At 33.0% G+C, this 17,792-nt stretch overlaps 1 protein-coding gene across 1 annotated transcript in view; it reads right to left on the bottom strand.

Moving 5' to 3' along the window:
* LOC149553303 (putative glycosyltransferase At5g03795) overlaps positions 1 to 17,383 on the bottom strand; it is a 39,810-nt gene extending 22,427 nt beyond the window's left edge. The window contains exons 1-2 of the mRNA XM_089788767.1: positions 16,840 to 17,383; positions 15,709 to 16,435 (exon numbers count right to left, since the gene is read on the bottom strand). Coding sequence (XP_089644893.1) covers positions 15,709 to 16,435; positions 16,840 to 17,098 — 986 coding nt within the window. The 5' untranslated portion in view covers positions 17,099 to 17,383. The remainder of the gene's footprint in view (positions 1 to 15,708; positions 16,436 to 16,839) is intronic.
* Between the last annotated feature and the right edge of the window lie 409 nt (positions 17,384 to 17,792).

Here is a 17,792-nt window from a genome sequence, read left to right as displayed (position 1 = left end):
TCTATGATGGAATTCAACTCTATACCTGTTGGTTAATAGTTTGTTCTCCTATTTGATTTTAGAATTTGACTCTTTTAATACCCAATGTTTTGGAGATACAAAAGGATGTTAAAAACAAATGGGTCAGTGTATGTGTTATATCTTTGCCCTCTGAATTACAAGGTATAACTCCCTTAAGATTTGAAATGATGTGCAATGAATAAGTCTTTCTTAGGTCATAAGTTTTGACCAAATAAGCTCTTAACCTGAGAGCAGTAAAGGCTAACCAAATTTTTTGTGGACATAAACAATTCAGGAAAAATGGATTTGGACAGCCTACCACACCCAATGGAATGAATATAGTAGGTTATCTTGAATATTTTTTACTCTTACTACTATTCTAAATGCAAAAGAGGAAAGAAAGGAGAGGTGCACATGAGGGAAAATGGAATTGCTTTAACTATCAGTCTTGAATGAAATGGAATGCAACAAGTTACTAATAGATTCATCCACGTTTATCATTCAATTCCCAATGAAACTATTTAACATGCTATGAAACAAGCAAGAGGAGAAGCATAATTATATATGAAAAATAAAATGGAATCATCTACACTATAAATACCATAGTGAAATGGAATCCACATGGTTATCACAAAATCACATATAATTTTCCTTTAACTCTCAATGTAGAACTAATCTATGGGAAACAAAACATGAAAAGAAAATTAGGTAAAAGGAATTATAGATCCAATTCACCATCAAGTTTGTCAACCTTTGTATTATCAAAAGAGATTACATTTATAGTTTTCTATCATCTCTTTGTTCTGATAGAGCAACAATTATTCATTAGAAAGAAAATGAGAATATGAAAACATCTAATCCGCATCATAATATGGATATGTGGCATTTTCCCATTGATGATCCTAAATCCATGATACTTCTAAAAACACGTGGCAAATGTTTATCTTCATGTTCTATTGTTTGGTGCCAAGTCCATATAATTCATATTCCAATGGACACTAAAGTTTTGAATTCTCATTGTCAATCTCGAGCCAATGATTACAATTAAAATATAATAAACCTCCTTATTTTCTTCATGATTTCCTCTGTGGGTCCCTTTGTGTATACGTGTCTAACACTCATTTTCCCACATTGCTTATCTCTCATGCATCTTTGAAAAGTGGGTAAGTGAGCTTCATTGATCTTTTGAAATCTGATAGTTGAATGACATATCCTCTTTTCATGTTACATCTTTACTATAGTTCCAAGCTTTAACATTTATTTTAACCGCAAGATAGTAATGACTATGAACCACGTCATAACATCACAACTATTGTTCATACAATGTTTTCATTTAATGTGACGGTGCAATAACTGCTTCCAGGTTAACTTTGACTTGATTCGCAAGCTCGAGACTTAGAAACCTTAACTCATCTTTAACTCTATGATGATGTGATTAACATGCTTTTGCATCTTTGTGACCTTTACCTTGAGTTAATTTGAACACCTTGTGAACATGTGATCTATAGCTTTTCTCTTCTTCACAACGTCAACCCCAGGTTATGTTAACCATTTATGACCATGCAATCTTTAGTCTTTTACAATGTGGGTCCATCTATTCCATGCATCAAATGCTTATTTTCCTTCATTGGTTATTTCTCATGCATCTTCAAAAAGAGGGGAAATGTGAAGTGTCAATCAACTGAGATCTGATGATCACCATGAAACTAAAAACCCTTTTTTCATGTTATAATCTTAGAAATTTTCTCTTGCAATCTCACAATCCACTCAGTTTAACTTTTACCACTTATAATCTTACGATACCCTTACTATCATATAGTCAAGAGTCCAGTTTCTAACTCTTGTGATCATACATTAGCTACAATCTCATAACATCAAAAGAACTCTAACATGAAGAAATTGCAATCTCATGATCATATGAACATATGATCTTGCATAACATCTTAACCCTAAAAATGAAGACTCCCAATCTCATGACCATTGTAGTGTCGTATCTCTATTTCTTCCCTTTCTTGATCTTAAAATTAGGGTATCATCTGGTATATCATCATAACGCTTATGTATTAAACCTTATGATCTTACAAAGCCTTAGAGCATTGCTTAAAACCAAAAGAAAGGGGCCCAATTGACAAGTAAGTGATTGACTTTTCAACTGACCAATGGTGTCCATTCTTTTATTAATTGACTTTTCACTAGCCCATGTAACTTGCTTCAATCACATCTGAACCATCCATGCATGAAATCAATGATACACATTCGTGCATCTTTATATTTTGATGTTAAAGTATCTTAACTACTTTCTACAGTATAAATTGCTTTCTCTAAATTCTAAGCTCAATCATCTGCAATGTCTTCCATGAAAATTGTAACATAATGTGAATCCTTGTCTTCAACATGATTGAGAATAGAGAAAGATGAATTAGTAAAATATCCAAACCTTCTTCTCATCAGAAGAATGCATAAAAAACCTTCCAAAACCTAATCACCTAGCCTTGGACTAGTGCATTTCTCACATGGTTTCTCACATCAGGTTAGTTCAAAGGGATGATAAGAATAGAGGTCATCCTATGGGAACTCTAGACTCAAACTCAATACATTGACACTTTTATTTGACTCAAACCTAAAGAAAAAATGAATGAACTAAAGATTGGGCAATAGTACCCTAATTTGTATAATTGTGAAATACTCAATAGATTATAGTTAAGTCCTTCCACCCAGTAAACGTTGTCACACTTGATTTTGTTAATTACTTGAATTATACCTTTACCTTTCACAACACATGAAATGTCATTACCAAATTTCATACATTCACCTTTTTATTGTCCAATATCCTCAAATTTATTTCTATCACCAGTCATATGATTAGAGAATCCACTATCAATTATTCATCTATCCTTTTTTCGCATATGAAATTAAAGCAGTTTTCTCATCTTCATTAGAATTTTTCTTTAATAGCAACATAGACAACTTCATCATCCTTACTTTAAGATTTAGTGTTAGTTTCTTCTTTATCATCCATGGTCTTCTTTTGGTCTCGATCATCTCTTCTTCCTTTGTACTTGATTTCCTCTCTATCGTCCTTGTCTTCTCTATCAAGATATCTTGCAACTATATGGCCAACCTTGTTGCATGAAAATAAAATTATAAGTAATTTACCTTTGTATTTACCTCTTCCTCTTCCAAATATTTGTGCAATAAGTGCTTCAAGTTCATCAAGTCCATCATCAAAAGTGTCATTATCACTCTTCACATGTTTTCATTTTCTTTTGCTAAGAACCAATTGTGAGTTAAAAGAAGATTCAATAGTAGCAAGTGTGTAATTATCAGGATTAGACATTTCAAAAGAAGTAAGTGTACCAATTACACCTTACAAAGTCAAAGTGTTACCCAGAGTACATTTCAACTTATGTATTGTAGAATCCCTAATGGCATATACATGAAGTAGAGTCTTCAATACCTTTCTTATTATTACTTCATCTTCAATTGTGTTGGTGTAAATAAGTATTTACTTATTACACTTACTTAAGTTTACTTAGGTTAATACATTATTTAATTATTTTACATTATTTAATTATTTATTTAGGTGAGACACTTAGGAGTTTTTGTACTCTCACAGAACCGTGTAACTCTAATTATGCACATGGTGTCTACAACACAGGAGTTTGCATCATTCACTAAGTTGTCATGTTAACAACATAGTTATTCGCACTCCTAATTTAGCACATGTTGTCTACACCACTGATTTGCATGCTACACCATTGTAGGCTTATCCTAACATCATCACACTTAATCCCATGCTTAATGGAGGATAACCTATATTTGGTGGACATGTGCCTAGTTGTATGACTTATCATGATGCTAACTTCTATGCATTCTAGAAGCTCTCCTGAGGCCTTTATATACAGGTACTTCTAGTGTTCTCTCAAGTTGGCATATTGAATGAATATCACCATTCTAATCATACTCTCTATTTTGGTCTACTGCGTGCTTGTGTTTGAGTTCCTTGGTCTTGGGTTAATTCTAGCTTAAGCCAAATTCTTACATGGTATCAGATCTTAGGAAGATTCTCTACACATAGCCATTTGAGACCATTCATGCTTTAGCACCTCAACCTGAATCTGGAACATCCACAGAAATTGGGAGCATCTAGAGCTAGATCTGACCTCACCATTATGTTTGGAGCATCGAATCAGTGAAGATCAACTATAAATTTGCCTATGCTAGGTGAAATTTGATCACGAGGCAAAAAAATTTTGCAAATCAGAACCCAAAGGCTCTGATTTGCAGTTCGGGTATGGTCATTTTATTGATCTGAATATTTGTGTTTTAGATCTAATTTAATTATTTCTCTTTAATTCTGCTATATTTTTTGAAATTATTTTCCCAGTCGGGCATTCAGGCAGAGAAATTTTTTTTAGCTGAACTAGGCACCCTGGCTCGGCTCTGTAATTTTGGGAGAATATTTTATTTATTGCAGGGTTTATTCATATTAAATCCATGGGCATCCACATTTAAATCAGGCTTCATAGTGGAAAGTCGTACCACAGTCTGGGCATCAATCAATTCAACAATCGCAGAGGAGAAATCCAACAAATTTCCCCAATGGCACCTAATCAACTGGTCCAGCCACGCATCTCAATGGATTCAAAGCCCGACTGCCTTTCTTTATTAACACACTGGGTGGTGTTATTTTTATAAAGCATACTATATGCTTTTCCCACAAATATGGGACTAAAGCTTTGAGTCTGACCCCTCGAAATAGTAGTCCTAGCAACTTCTATTATTCCTGGTGACTGCATTTACAAAATTTAGTAGCATCTTTACAAATATTCCGCTAAGTGTGAAATAGTCCTGGCACCTACAGAATGTAAAAAGGAATACTGGCGTCAAGAAATAGTTTTCTAATGAACAACTTGGACTTTCAGCCAACTGTGTAGACCCATCCATGTCGGCAATGTTGACTAGCCCAGTCACCTGCCTCTACACGCAGACCTAACCATGCGGCCTTCTCTAATTCATCCACGTGGATAAATCCATAGTTGGACACGTGGCTCCAATCTAGTCAGCAACCTGTGCATAGAAAAGACACATCATCACTAAGTCACCAGCCCTATCATCAGACATGTCAGTGTATAGATTTTTTCCTTGCCACATCCATATAGTTCCGTACAGCTGACGTCATTGTTGATGTCATCATAGGATAGAAGGTTGCTGACATCACTAGTTCACTAGCTTAAAATTGGCAGCCATCTAACTATCATATCAAGAAAAAATTGAATTACTATGACAACTGTATGACCATCAAATTTAACCCCATCATTTGCTGATGCAACCCCTCTTCAGATTGATTTTTGTTTTTGCAATCTGACTTCGGGAGGCCATAACTCAGACATCTGTGCTCCAAATCATGTGCAATTTTTTTTGAAATTGGGTAGAATTTCCTTATATTTTTAGTAGTACAACTATTTTCTAGTTTTGGTGCACGGATTATTCAAAAATTGCATTTTTTGGTGACTATACCTACATAATCCTACATTTTTCAACTTCAAACACTCTGTACGGGCACATTTGGAGTCAAAAATAGGTTTTATTTTTTTTGGAAGTGCTTTATATTTTTTCTACTTTATAGATCCACAGTCAAATTGTAGTTTTGTGTGGATAAAAATGTCACTTTCAACAATAGGACCTTTCTTTTCTTTGTATTGCTTCAGAATTGTAGCACATTGTAAAGTTCCATATCTGTAAGCTATTTAGAGGTTGTAACAAGAAAAATCAAAAGTGCACGAAGGTCAAAATTGGCAAGTGGCCCATTGTAATCGCACTACTGATAAAGTGCCCAAAGCATCTATTTTGGGGGGGTTTCTTGATTTAGTGAAAAGGGGGGGTGTTCTTGGTGTTGTGTTCTCTCATTTCTACACTTTTCTTTCATTTTCTATATTATGGGCAACTTTAAGTTTCCTAAATTAACTCCTCATAACTATGCTACGTGGTCAATCAAAATGTGGTATCACTTAATCCATAATGGAGTTTCACAATATGTAGATGGTACTCTTCCTAAACCAACAGGTGATAAAGTTTCAGATAGTGATATTTCAGCTTGGGTAGCAATGGATAGGAAAGCCCTAGGTGATATATGTTTGGCGGTTGATGATAAGATCATGTATCAAATTAAGAAGTGTTCTACATCCAAGGAAGCTTGGGGTACCCTTGAAAACCTTTGTGGTAAAGTGTTTGAAGAGGATGTTTTTAAAATTGAAGATGAGCTTGTCTCCTTAGATCCTAAGTCATATGATTCAATATAGGATTTCATCATCAAGGTGAATGAACTAAGGTCAAAGCTTACTAATTATGGAAGTTCTATCAAAGATGATAGACTAATCTATCTCATACATAACAATCTACCATCAGAGTATTCCACATTTGTATATTCTTTTAACACATCAAAGACTACCTTAGGGTCTGCCTACAAGAAAGTCATTTTTGAAAAATATGCTAAACTGTTGGATGATGAAGAAAAGAAGTTGAAATCAATGGGGATTCACAAATCACCTCAATCTAAAATATTGGTGGCCAATGAGGGTTCTCAAAATTCAGCTAGACAATCTTCAAATAAAAGAAAGGGTAAGAACAAATGGAAGAACAAATCTAAGGATGCAGAAAAGACAACACCACAATCCAATCAACAAGGCAAGTCTTTCTTGAATTCCAACAAGAAGGGCGACAACAATGATAAGGAAAAGAAAAAGTGTTCTTATTGCAAGAAATCGGATCATGAAGAACATGAGTGTTATCTTAAAAAGATTGATGAGTTGAACAACATCATGAAAAAACATAATGTTCCATTGCCTAATGCTTAGAAGGAGAAAGGATCTTCTTCAAATTCAAAGGGAAAAGGGCAAGCACTCATGGCTAATTCAAACTCTTCAAAGGAATGGATCTTTGACTCAAGTGCCTCATATCATATGGGTTCTTGAAAGGAGGATTTTTCTTCAATGAAGTAGTCCAAGGTACCACACATCTTAATGGGAAATGATAGCAAAATGGAAGTTGAAGGAAAAGGAAATGTTAAAATGGAAAATGGAGAGTTTCAAAATGTTCTCTATGTTCCAAACCTAAGTTCAAATCTCTTATCAATCTACCAAATCACTCACCTTGGAGATGGACATAGAGTTGAGTTCCTTCCAAACTTGATTTAGGTGCACAATCTTAAAGATGACTCATTGGTTGTAGTGGAGAAAGTGAATTATAACAAAAGTTTGTACTCTTTCTCCCATTTTGTGCCCAAGTCTCCTTCAAAGGCCTTGTTATCACAATCAAATTCAAACATGCAACTATGGCATGAGCGATATGGTCATCGTGACTTCTGCTAACTTCAGTAACTTTACACATATAGAATGGTCAAAGGTCTACCCCAAATCAACTTTTCTAAGGGTGAATGTTCAATAGATTCAGTGGATATGCATCTAGAGGGAAAGAGAGGGAAGTCTTCAAGAGCACCAGATGTTCTATAGATGGTTCACATGGTATTAGCAGGTCCTCTTGCATTCAGTCAGGGTCGCTACATATTAACTTCCGTTGATGACTTTTCAAGGTTCACTTGGGTCTACTTTCTTCATAATAAGAATGAAGTATTGGACAAATTTTTAGACTTCAAGACTCATGTAGAAAAAAATCCAGAAAGGCTATCAAAGTTCTCAAAATGGATAATGGAAGCATGTATGTGAACAAAAGACTTATAGACTTTTGCAAACTCGAGGGCATGGATCTTCAGACTCCACCAACATTCAACCCGCATAAGATAGATGTTGTAGCTTTGAGGATCCAAACTCTCAAGTCTATGGAAAGTTGCATGATACAAGCCAAGTCTCTAGATCCATCATTATAAGTTGAAGCAATTTCTAGTGCCACTCACATTCTTAATCTTTCTCCTCATCCAGCCTTATATGGAAAAACTCCTTTTGAGGCATGGTGCAGCAAAAAACCTATTGTGACACACTTCAGAGTCTTCGATTGTCTTGCATGGGAAAACAAATCTTCCAAGGGATGCAAGGCATAGTCACCTTGACCTTGTACTTTCATTGGTTATGAAGACAGTGTAAAGCCATATAGACTTCTAGATCTTGAGACACATCAAATTTTTGTGGAGGAAGATGTATACTTTGAGGAAAGTTCACCCAGCTTGTCCTCAACTCCTCTTTGCACATCATATTGTGTGGAAATTGATAGTGACACCAGCAATAGTGCTTCAATAGATTCAAACATGTGGGGTTCTATTGACAATTGCAGTGAGAGGTCACTACATCAGTTCAGTCCACATGCATACATAGCCACAGTGATAGGTCCAAAATAGCAGGGTACATCTAGTCTTCTAGGTACAAGTTTAGTGACAGATTTGGGGGACAATATTGATGATTTGCCTCTTCTTCTTGATGCAAAAGTACCTTCTTCAGTTGTCATGAGGGCTCCATCCAAATCTCTTTTTCATTCTCTACATAATCAATCATTATAGGTTGAAGTGATTGTGGATACTTATGATCAGCAGTTGTGATAGGGTTCTTCATCAGTAGTAGAGATAGACAGTTCTTTGAGACAGGTTCTTCAGTTAGTTGAGTAGGTTTCAGAGGCATCACTCATGCATGGGATTCTTTCCATGCACAACAGAAGCATCTCATTTTTACTCTTGGCATTGTTTCTTCCTAAGGGGAGGAACACCATTCTATAGTCTTGGATCAACTTCTTCATCTGAGCAATCAATGGTAGGAATTGGGTTAGGGGGGGGAGCCTATCTTGTCTCTCTTCCTCTTCTCATCATTCTCTTATGTATATACTAGATGTATGTCATAATGTGGGGTTTTGATTACTCCATCCATCCATACATCGATTCATCTCTCTTTTTGGTTGAGTTTTTTTCCCATGAGGTTTTCCCTCTTTCTCCGCTTTATGAGAGATTGCATATCATTATGTACATGAGTACCTAACATGGCCTAGTAGCTAGGACCCATTATGAATTTCATCCTAGATTTCATAAGCTTAAGGGCATTCCCCTAAGTTGCACTTAAGGGGGGTGTTGGTGTAAATAAGTATTTACTTATTAAACTTACTGAAGTTTACTTAGGTTAATGCATTATTTAATTATTTTGCATTATTTTATTATTTATTTAGGTGAGACACTTAGGAGTTTGTGTACTCTCACAGAAGTGTGCAACTCTAATTATGCACATGGTGTCTACAACATAAGAGTTTGCATCATTCATTGAGTTGTCATGTTGACAACACAGTTATTCGCACTCCTAATTTAGCACATGTTGTCTACACCACTGATTTGTGTGCTACATCATTGTAGGCTTATCCTCACATCATCGCACTTAATCTTGTGCTTAATGGAGAATAACCCATATCTGGTGGACATGTGCCTAGTTGTATGACTTATCATGATGCTGACTTCTATGCATTCTAGAAGCTCTCATAAGGCCTTTATATACAGGCACTCCTAGTGTACTCTCAAGTTGGCATATTGAATGAATATCATCATTCTGATCATACTCTCTATTTTGGTCTACTGTGTGCTTATATTTGAGTTCGTTGGTCTTGGGTGAATTCTGACCTAAGCTAGATTCTTAAAAATTGTTCCATTTGCATCTCAAATATCATTGAAAACTTCCTTAATTCTTGTACATTATTGCACTATGTTCTCACCTTCTATCATTTTCATTTAATCAAATTTACCTATTAGGCTCTCTGATTTGCCTCTCAAGGCATTGGCATCTCCTCCATATATGATCATTTTTTCCCACATCGATTTTGCAATTTCACATTCTTTTATATCATCAAGCTCAACATAGCTTAGGACTGAAAAAATATTAAACATTACTCAATTGTGTTCTTTCTTTTCTTTCAATTGTTGAGCAGTCAGAGGAAAAATAGTTATCTTCACATATTCATTATCCACAAAGTTTATCATTGCATCACTAATAATGGCTATGTGCAACCTCATCAGTGTTTTCCATGCAGGAAAGTTCTCCTTGTTCAACTTTGGTATCTCCCTTTTGTTAGTCACAATCTTTAGCTTTAAGTATCTTCAAACTTCTTTTATAAGCACTAGTGCTCTGATACCAATTGTAAGAATGTTTAGAATAATTTGGGGAGGGGGGGGAGATGCAGTGAATTAGTTACTCAAGACCCATAAGTACCAATTGAACAATCAAACATCAAACATTAATTTTTCTACTTATCATGTACTTGTTGTTGCATGTCTATTCTATATTGATAAACAAAATTACTAGTAGTTCACTATCTTAAGATAAAAAACTTTTTGAGTTTAAACATGTAAATGTAAAACACCATAAGACATTCAACACAAGTTTGACACTAGGATTTAATGTGGAAACCCAATTTGGGAAAAATCACGATCAACATTTCATCACATTTTCACTCTTTTGAGGTGAGTTCTGTTAAGAGCCAACCTTGTTGAAGGTTACAATACATATTGTTAAATATGATCTGGTAAGAGGAACTAATCACCCTGTTAAGAGTGGCCTTTAATTATTCTATTAGAATGACACCTTGCTAGAGGATTTACATACATTGTTAAGTCCTTCAATGACCGTTAGGTCAACCTTTGATTATAAGGATTTCAATACAAATTGTTTACAATAATTAGAAAGAAAATAGTAGGGTTTGATCTGTATGATTACAACTCACTTTGTAGTTTTAGATCTCTATTTATTTCATGTGTTGATTCTCTAATAAGCCTTCCTTATCACCTCTATCCTTGATTTTCTTGGAAACCCTTCAAACATTCACCCTTCTCTTCACAAAAAACTTAAGCCTTTAGCTTAGATTTTCTTATGAACCTCAATAGCTTTATTTCCTCTTACATGAAACTCACACAAATTATTTTCTTTGTCTCTTTGCATCTCACACTTCACACTTATATCACATTCTTCATGCACTCACTCACTTCTCTTCTCCCCTCTTTAAATTTCGGTTGTATACCTCCTTAAATAGGTAATTTTGGTCCTTTGTTATTTTCATGATCATCGTAGATCTTAGGGTTTGCAATTCAATTCATAAGGTTAATTGTATATGTTCATCTTCCTTATTTTCTAGAAACTTCTTATTGAATTTGTTCATTCTAATCCTCTCCTTGAATTAAATGATCCAACCCATTAATCATATCTTCAACATGGTTTCCATATCCCAAGAAATCAATTGAGTTGGCTAGAAATCACAATTCCTCAAATGCATTCAAAATACTATCACTCGACCATTACTAAGCTCTGACACTCGGTTATCATTGAATGTCTCAGTCTTTGTAGAAATTATAGCTCAACATCAATTGATATTGATGCTCATTCAACACTAAATTTTCTCAAAACTTATTATGGATTGGTTGACACAAGTATCACTTGATATGAATTTCAAATTTCTTTGGTCTTTTACTCTATTTCTTGGTCTAGCTTTACATAAGTGAGATTTCTTGACTTGTATTGTAAATACTTGAATATCAACATCATATCAACAATCACTTTGTATTGTCAAAGTCTAACAAATCAAATGTCCATTGTAGCTTCCTTTTATAACTCAAGCTTTCCTCTAGGTGATTTTGTTATGAGAAACCTCTCAAATCTTCTTCATCAATCAAATAGATATGACATTCAAATCAAATAGAAACATGTCCCATCAATAGATTTGGCATCAACGAAAAATACAACAATTGTTCCAATTGTAGTTCCAACACTTCCATCGATAATGATATTGCAAACTTTACCTTCCCACGTACAACTTGTTCAAAATAAATTCTTCATGTTTAAGATGATCATTTCCCTTCATTCAACATGGTTTTCTTGGCAAAAAGAACATCTCCTCTCTTTTCATATTTAGAATGTGAAAAATTGGGATCTCCATCTTAATAGGAAACTCATGTATTAACCTCAAATATTATACTATTCTCTCTTCAGGTTGGTAACACTCAAAGGATTTATCCTTCCTCACAATGAAATGGTGAAATTGTATTATTGACTGGCCTAGATATACAGAATAAAAATTATATTAAACCCCTCTTAATTTAATAATAGAGTAATTAATTAGGTCCAACTTCAATCCATTGGAAGATTTGGGTGTTATGGTTAATTGATCCCTTCTAGAGTTGATGTGACTATATTTAACGAAGACAAGATTTCATGCAATACCTAGGTGAAGTGCTAGGAAATTAAAAAGAATCAACATGAACCAAAAAATAGAATTGTATAATATAAATTTTGAGATCCGATTTATAAATGTGATGGAGAATGTATTTAGAACAATTACAATTTATTCCTAAAAGTGCACGTTTATGGAGTATTGTTCCTAGACATGAGGTGTCTTTTTCAACTTCAATGAGTGGATTTTAGATCAAAATTATTTTTATACCACTCTCTAAAAAATGAACAACAAAAATTTTGGTCTATGGAATGACGCTTCTTAGCATAGGGGTGTTTGCCCATTCAAAATCTAGGAAAGTGTGTCTTAGTCTACTCAGAATGAATCTAAAATTTTCTATTCTTGATTTCAAAAAAAGTAGAGGAAAGTGTTGGGTTGAAATATAGGGGCTTTCTTTATTTAGATCCTGAGTGGGAATTAAGCTCTACTGTATCAATGATTATTAGAAAAGGGAGATTACTTTGGTTATGGAAGAGGTTCAAAACCTTAAGGATATGTGCAATTCAAAAGTGATATCTTTTCTATGATCTTCTTTCCTTGAAGCCTTGTGAGATGTTGATTTTTCTTGATAGGATTTCATGCATTCTTCACTCATAAAATAAAAACATAAACTTTATCATACATGCTAACTTGAATACTAACTTTATATTTCTCCTTCACCATCTTGATGATGTTTGATTTATTTTCTAAATTGAAGTGTGATGACTTGAAGTTAGAATATGTGGATGAGCTGTTCAAATGAGATGGTGTAGGGACCAAAATGACACTACTATGGAACCCAATGTTATATTCTACGAGGTCTATGATTCCTAGCACCATCATATATTTTTGAATTTTCCACCACACAATCTCATCTTTTTATTTTCTCTTTTTCTCAAGATATTCTAATTTGAATGGTCAAAGTATTCTTCCATGACAAATGATATTGAATTAATTTCTTCACTATTGGCTTCATTTCACCATTTTGATGGCATGTATAATATTTTTCTGTCTAGGCATGCATAAATGTCAACTAACTAAAAATAGTAACATTATCAATGTTACCCCTTTATGAAAATTAAAGCATATATATTGGGTGATGCAAAGATTGCTCTTACTCCCTAGATGCTACAGTGTCATTTTTCTTTTCACAATAAGGATTTTCTTCAAGGCATATGATGGAGATGTAGGATCAAAAGTAGGTCAAAAGATTTATTTTTAAAAACTAATAAAAACAGATCTTTGATGGAAAATTGAAAATAAAGAAACATTTGAAAAGGAACAAGTTTCATACTGCTCAAGTTCTAGCTTTCAATAAAAGTTTTATTTTCAATAATAGCATTGGTGAAGAAGTTCAAATGTGAAATCACACATAATGCTCATATTTATATCAACATAACATAGTGTTTGGTGTGCTCTCCCTAAAGTGATTTTTTTTAGTATTTTATAATATTTGTCAATGATAAACTATCTAATATCATATAATTTATGTCAATTTTTTCTACCAATTTTCTAATGAATATATATATATATATATATATATATATATATATATATATATATATATATATATATATATCAATTTTGTTGATTTTTAAGTTAAATGTATTCTAAAAAGTAAAAGGTTAATATTTTCTTTCTTATTTTTCAAAATTAAATTAAAAGTCAATTATTTTAAATATATATAGATAGAATTACATTCGTGATTTCAAAAAATATATCAAAATATTATAAATAATTTTTTGACAAAAAATACATAAAAGAAAACTATTTTAAAAGTTGAAAATCCAATTTTTCCTATAATTTAAATTACATGATTAAAAAGATAAGAAAGGGCTTGATTTTATTGCAGATTTTATTTCAACAATAAAAATATGAAAACTTGAAAAGTCATTGCAAATAAAAAGTTAGCCATGGCTTAAAGAGTCTCGTGAGCTATGTCTTAAAGAGTCTCATGTTCTTAATGAAAGAATTTATTTTGGCAATAAGTTTAAGAGATCAATTGTTTAAAGAGTCCTAAGTTCTCCATAGGGAGAGTATTCTAATACATTGGTATAATTATATTTTATAATAAAATTTATGTAATATCAAGTTTAGAAAATCTTATTGAAAAATATAAAAGCAACTACATATAAAAAGCAAATTTATTGGTAAAGAAGAAAATAGTAATCTTATTTTGTTAGTTTTGACATTGATAATAATGATGTTAAAAATAGTAGTAGATTAAAAAAAAATTTTAAAAAAAAAAACAACACTGATATGAAAGGAAAGTCATCATTTGGTAACAATAGTGGTGTAAAAAAATACTTAGCATTTATTAAAAAATATAATAGCAATAGTTTTAGAAAGAAAGTTCTCATTTCTTATTGGACAAGGAGAAATATTTTCCTTCTTTATGAAAAAATAAAAATAGGTACCAAAAAATAATTTGAAAGATATAATTTTTACTATTTCTACTAAGAATCGATTAAAAAGTAAATAAAAAATCGTTACCTGAAAAATGATAAAGAGAAAAATATAATGCAATAAAATATAATCTTATTTTTTTCTTAAAAATGAAAAATAATCTTAATCGTTCTTAAAAGATGACTAGAACATCATATTTTCTTGTGTCTCTAGGGATCCAAAATTGTATATATGATTTCAATAATAAAAAAAATGTTGTCTTTGTATGCAACTTACTAGCTTATTGTTCTATCTTTTAGGTGGCAAAGACAATAAAATGTGTGGGTGCAAAGGGTTAAAATGTGCCCATTTCAAAATGTCATCTAAAACATATTCTCTAGTGCTCAATTATTTGTTTGTTTTGAAAATTACAAAAATGCACAATTGGCCCAATACTTTTGCACAAACGTCTCAAAATTTGTGCACTTTTGATACCAATGTGCAATCAATCTAATCACTAACTCTATCTTTCTCCAAAAAAAAAAAAAACAGTTACTAGTTCATAGATAAATATCTAATAGAATTTTATTTTTACAAAATATAATATACAATAATTGAAACATAGATGATAATTGATCGTCTTCCATATATACTATAAGAAATTAAATAGGACGCAACTAAAGTTAAACATAAATCAGAATTATTTATAGCTAAGACACTTAATGAAAGAATCTATTATCTCTAGACATTTAATACTAAGTCTAGTCCATGCATGTGGAAACCATTGTAGATAGACTATTTTCAATTAAAAAATATTCTTCTTATTATACTTTAAAGTATGTTTATTGATTTGCTCTTCTGTCAATTATTCTAATCAATTCATTTGCCACTTGGTTCATGGTCCACTCATGTGTATTGACTATGCATTAAATTGGACAGACACTATGCAACTTGGAATAAGAGAAATTGTGAATTTCCTCGTAAGAATTAATGGAAGTCTAGGGACATGATAACTACTTATTATTATTATCATATGAATTTCAGAGCTAAAATAAAACTGCATTATAATACATGTTACTCATCATGAATAATTTAAAAACTAGAAAAATAAGAAAGAAAAAATATCTTAGAATGGGGAAATACCTTTTGGTAGAAGAAAGTCCCATGGAATTCCCTTGTCTAGGCCAGATTTGAGGAATAGAAGTATCCTTGTGTGCAACATAACTTGAAACAAAGTAGCTTGAAGAACACACTACTTGAATTGCATTGAGCTTCACTTGAACTGCTTTGTCCATTGCTGTCCTTCCCACTGAGTGACAAGCCACATAGAAATGATCAGCACCATTTGTTCTATTCCAATATGGATAGTTTTGGCTGATTTTATCAATATATTTCTTGATGAAACCTTTCATTCCCCCAACACTAACTCTTTTATCATGCCTCATTGTTGCAATGGAGAATGGCAAATAGAAAAGATCAGCTTCTGTGGGATCATTTGTGATATAATGACTTTGTATGAGTGCCTTCTTAAAGTAGCTTTCACTTGCATAATTTCCACCAGGTTTGCCTTTCTCTGGTAGAAAAATATTTGCGTAAGGATCCTTTGCATCATGTGGGTATGCATAGATTTTGAATTTCTTCTTCATCTCCTTATAGTCCTCAAGAAAGATTTCTTTGTTGTGGAATATATCCTTGATTTCTTCCTCACTCTCCTTAATTTCTACCTTATTCTCCTTCTCTGTATTATTAATTTCTCCATTATTAATGTCTACCTTATTCTCCTCAATTTCTCCCTTATTCTTCTCCTCTCTATTAGGATGCCATGTTTTGCTATGAAAAATATGCCCACTTTCTACCTTATTCTCCTCACCTGCAGTAGAATGCCATGTTTGTTAATGATATCGCTCTTGATCTCATAAGCTGATGATTTTGTGAACGTCATTAAAACGCATTCATTCATTTAATTCAAAAGTTCTGAGACGAATTCTAGAAGAAAGAAAACAAAGTCAAATCAAGACAAACAAGCAGATTTATAAAGATGGACTTTTCTGATCAAAATCAAAGTAAGTTCTCTAAGATATAGAGCTGTAGGAAGGACTGTATTTCAAGGCAGGACCAGGACACCCAAGTTTGCAAATCCAAGATACAATTCAAACCATGAATACCCACTTAATTAAATCTCATTCAAAAGCTATCAAATCAGATGCAAAGAAGACCACTGGATATCCAAATTATGCACAAATCTAAAAGAGATAAATCTACAATCACACATACCATGTTCATTTTGCTTCACAAAATTCAGATGGCCATCTTCCTTTGCACTTAACTTTGCCTGATTGGTCCTAGTTAGCAGAGTTTCCATTGCAATAAGTTCATGCTGGGCCTCCAAGGAGACTCCATTACTTGTGCTCTCAATTGAGCTCAGAATGTTCACCATGAAACAACAGCATGCCAATACAAGAGACAGAAGTACATAATGCCTAGCAGACATACAGTGTTTAGAATGAGTGGGTGAAGCCATTGAATTTTGCATTCTAATTTCTGATTAGATCATATCAATTCTGTTACACGTTTTGAATCAAATTCTATGATCTATCGTCAATATACTCTATGATCCATCATCAATATAAACAAGAAAAATAACTCAAACTAAATTTGCTCTGACTGAGAACAACCAACAGCAGTTATCTAGATCTAGTATTGCCCTCAATACAGTTTTCCTCCAACTGTTTAGTTTTATTATCATAGTCAACGGCAGATATTATTTATCCAATTTGGGATTTTACCCAAGAAGGATCCCATGAATATGGTTTTACAATTTTATCTTAGTTAGCATGTGGGTGATTGAATATTATTTGGGTGTGGCATATTAAAATAAAATAAACAACTTTTGATTCAGTCTTTCATCGTTTGCAGTGTTTGAACTTACTTTCTCTTCTTTTGATTCCATAAAATTCACAGAACCTATGTAAGTTTCAAACGTGGAAGTGGAATATTTTATGTGCATTTGCATGGAACACGTCTTGGTGATAAGGCAAAATTGAAACTATCAATGGCCGCCATTGTTGTCTTGACTTGCAAGCTTACAGTGATGAAATGACGTATATTCTTGATTTTTTTTAGTCATCGCTTTCTAGAGCTTTTGAAATAGTATAACTAATTTATAGATAACGTGTTCTTGCGTCATATGGACAGTTTTATTACAGGTTGAATGTCAACTTCCATCA

The sequence above is a fragment of the Cupressus sempervirens genome, chromosome 6 (genome assembly GCF_028749045.1).
Source record: "Cupressus sempervirens isolate cs-2001-9-10 chromosome 6, ASM2874904v1, whole genome shotgun sequence".
Taxonomy (NCBI): domain Eukaryota; kingdom Viridiplantae; phylum Streptophyta; class Pinopsida; order Cupressales; family Cupressaceae; genus Cupressus; species Cupressus sempervirens.
The sequence above is the reverse complement of the archived record's forward strand: the minus strand, read 5'-3'. Positions and strand labels throughout refer to the sequence as shown.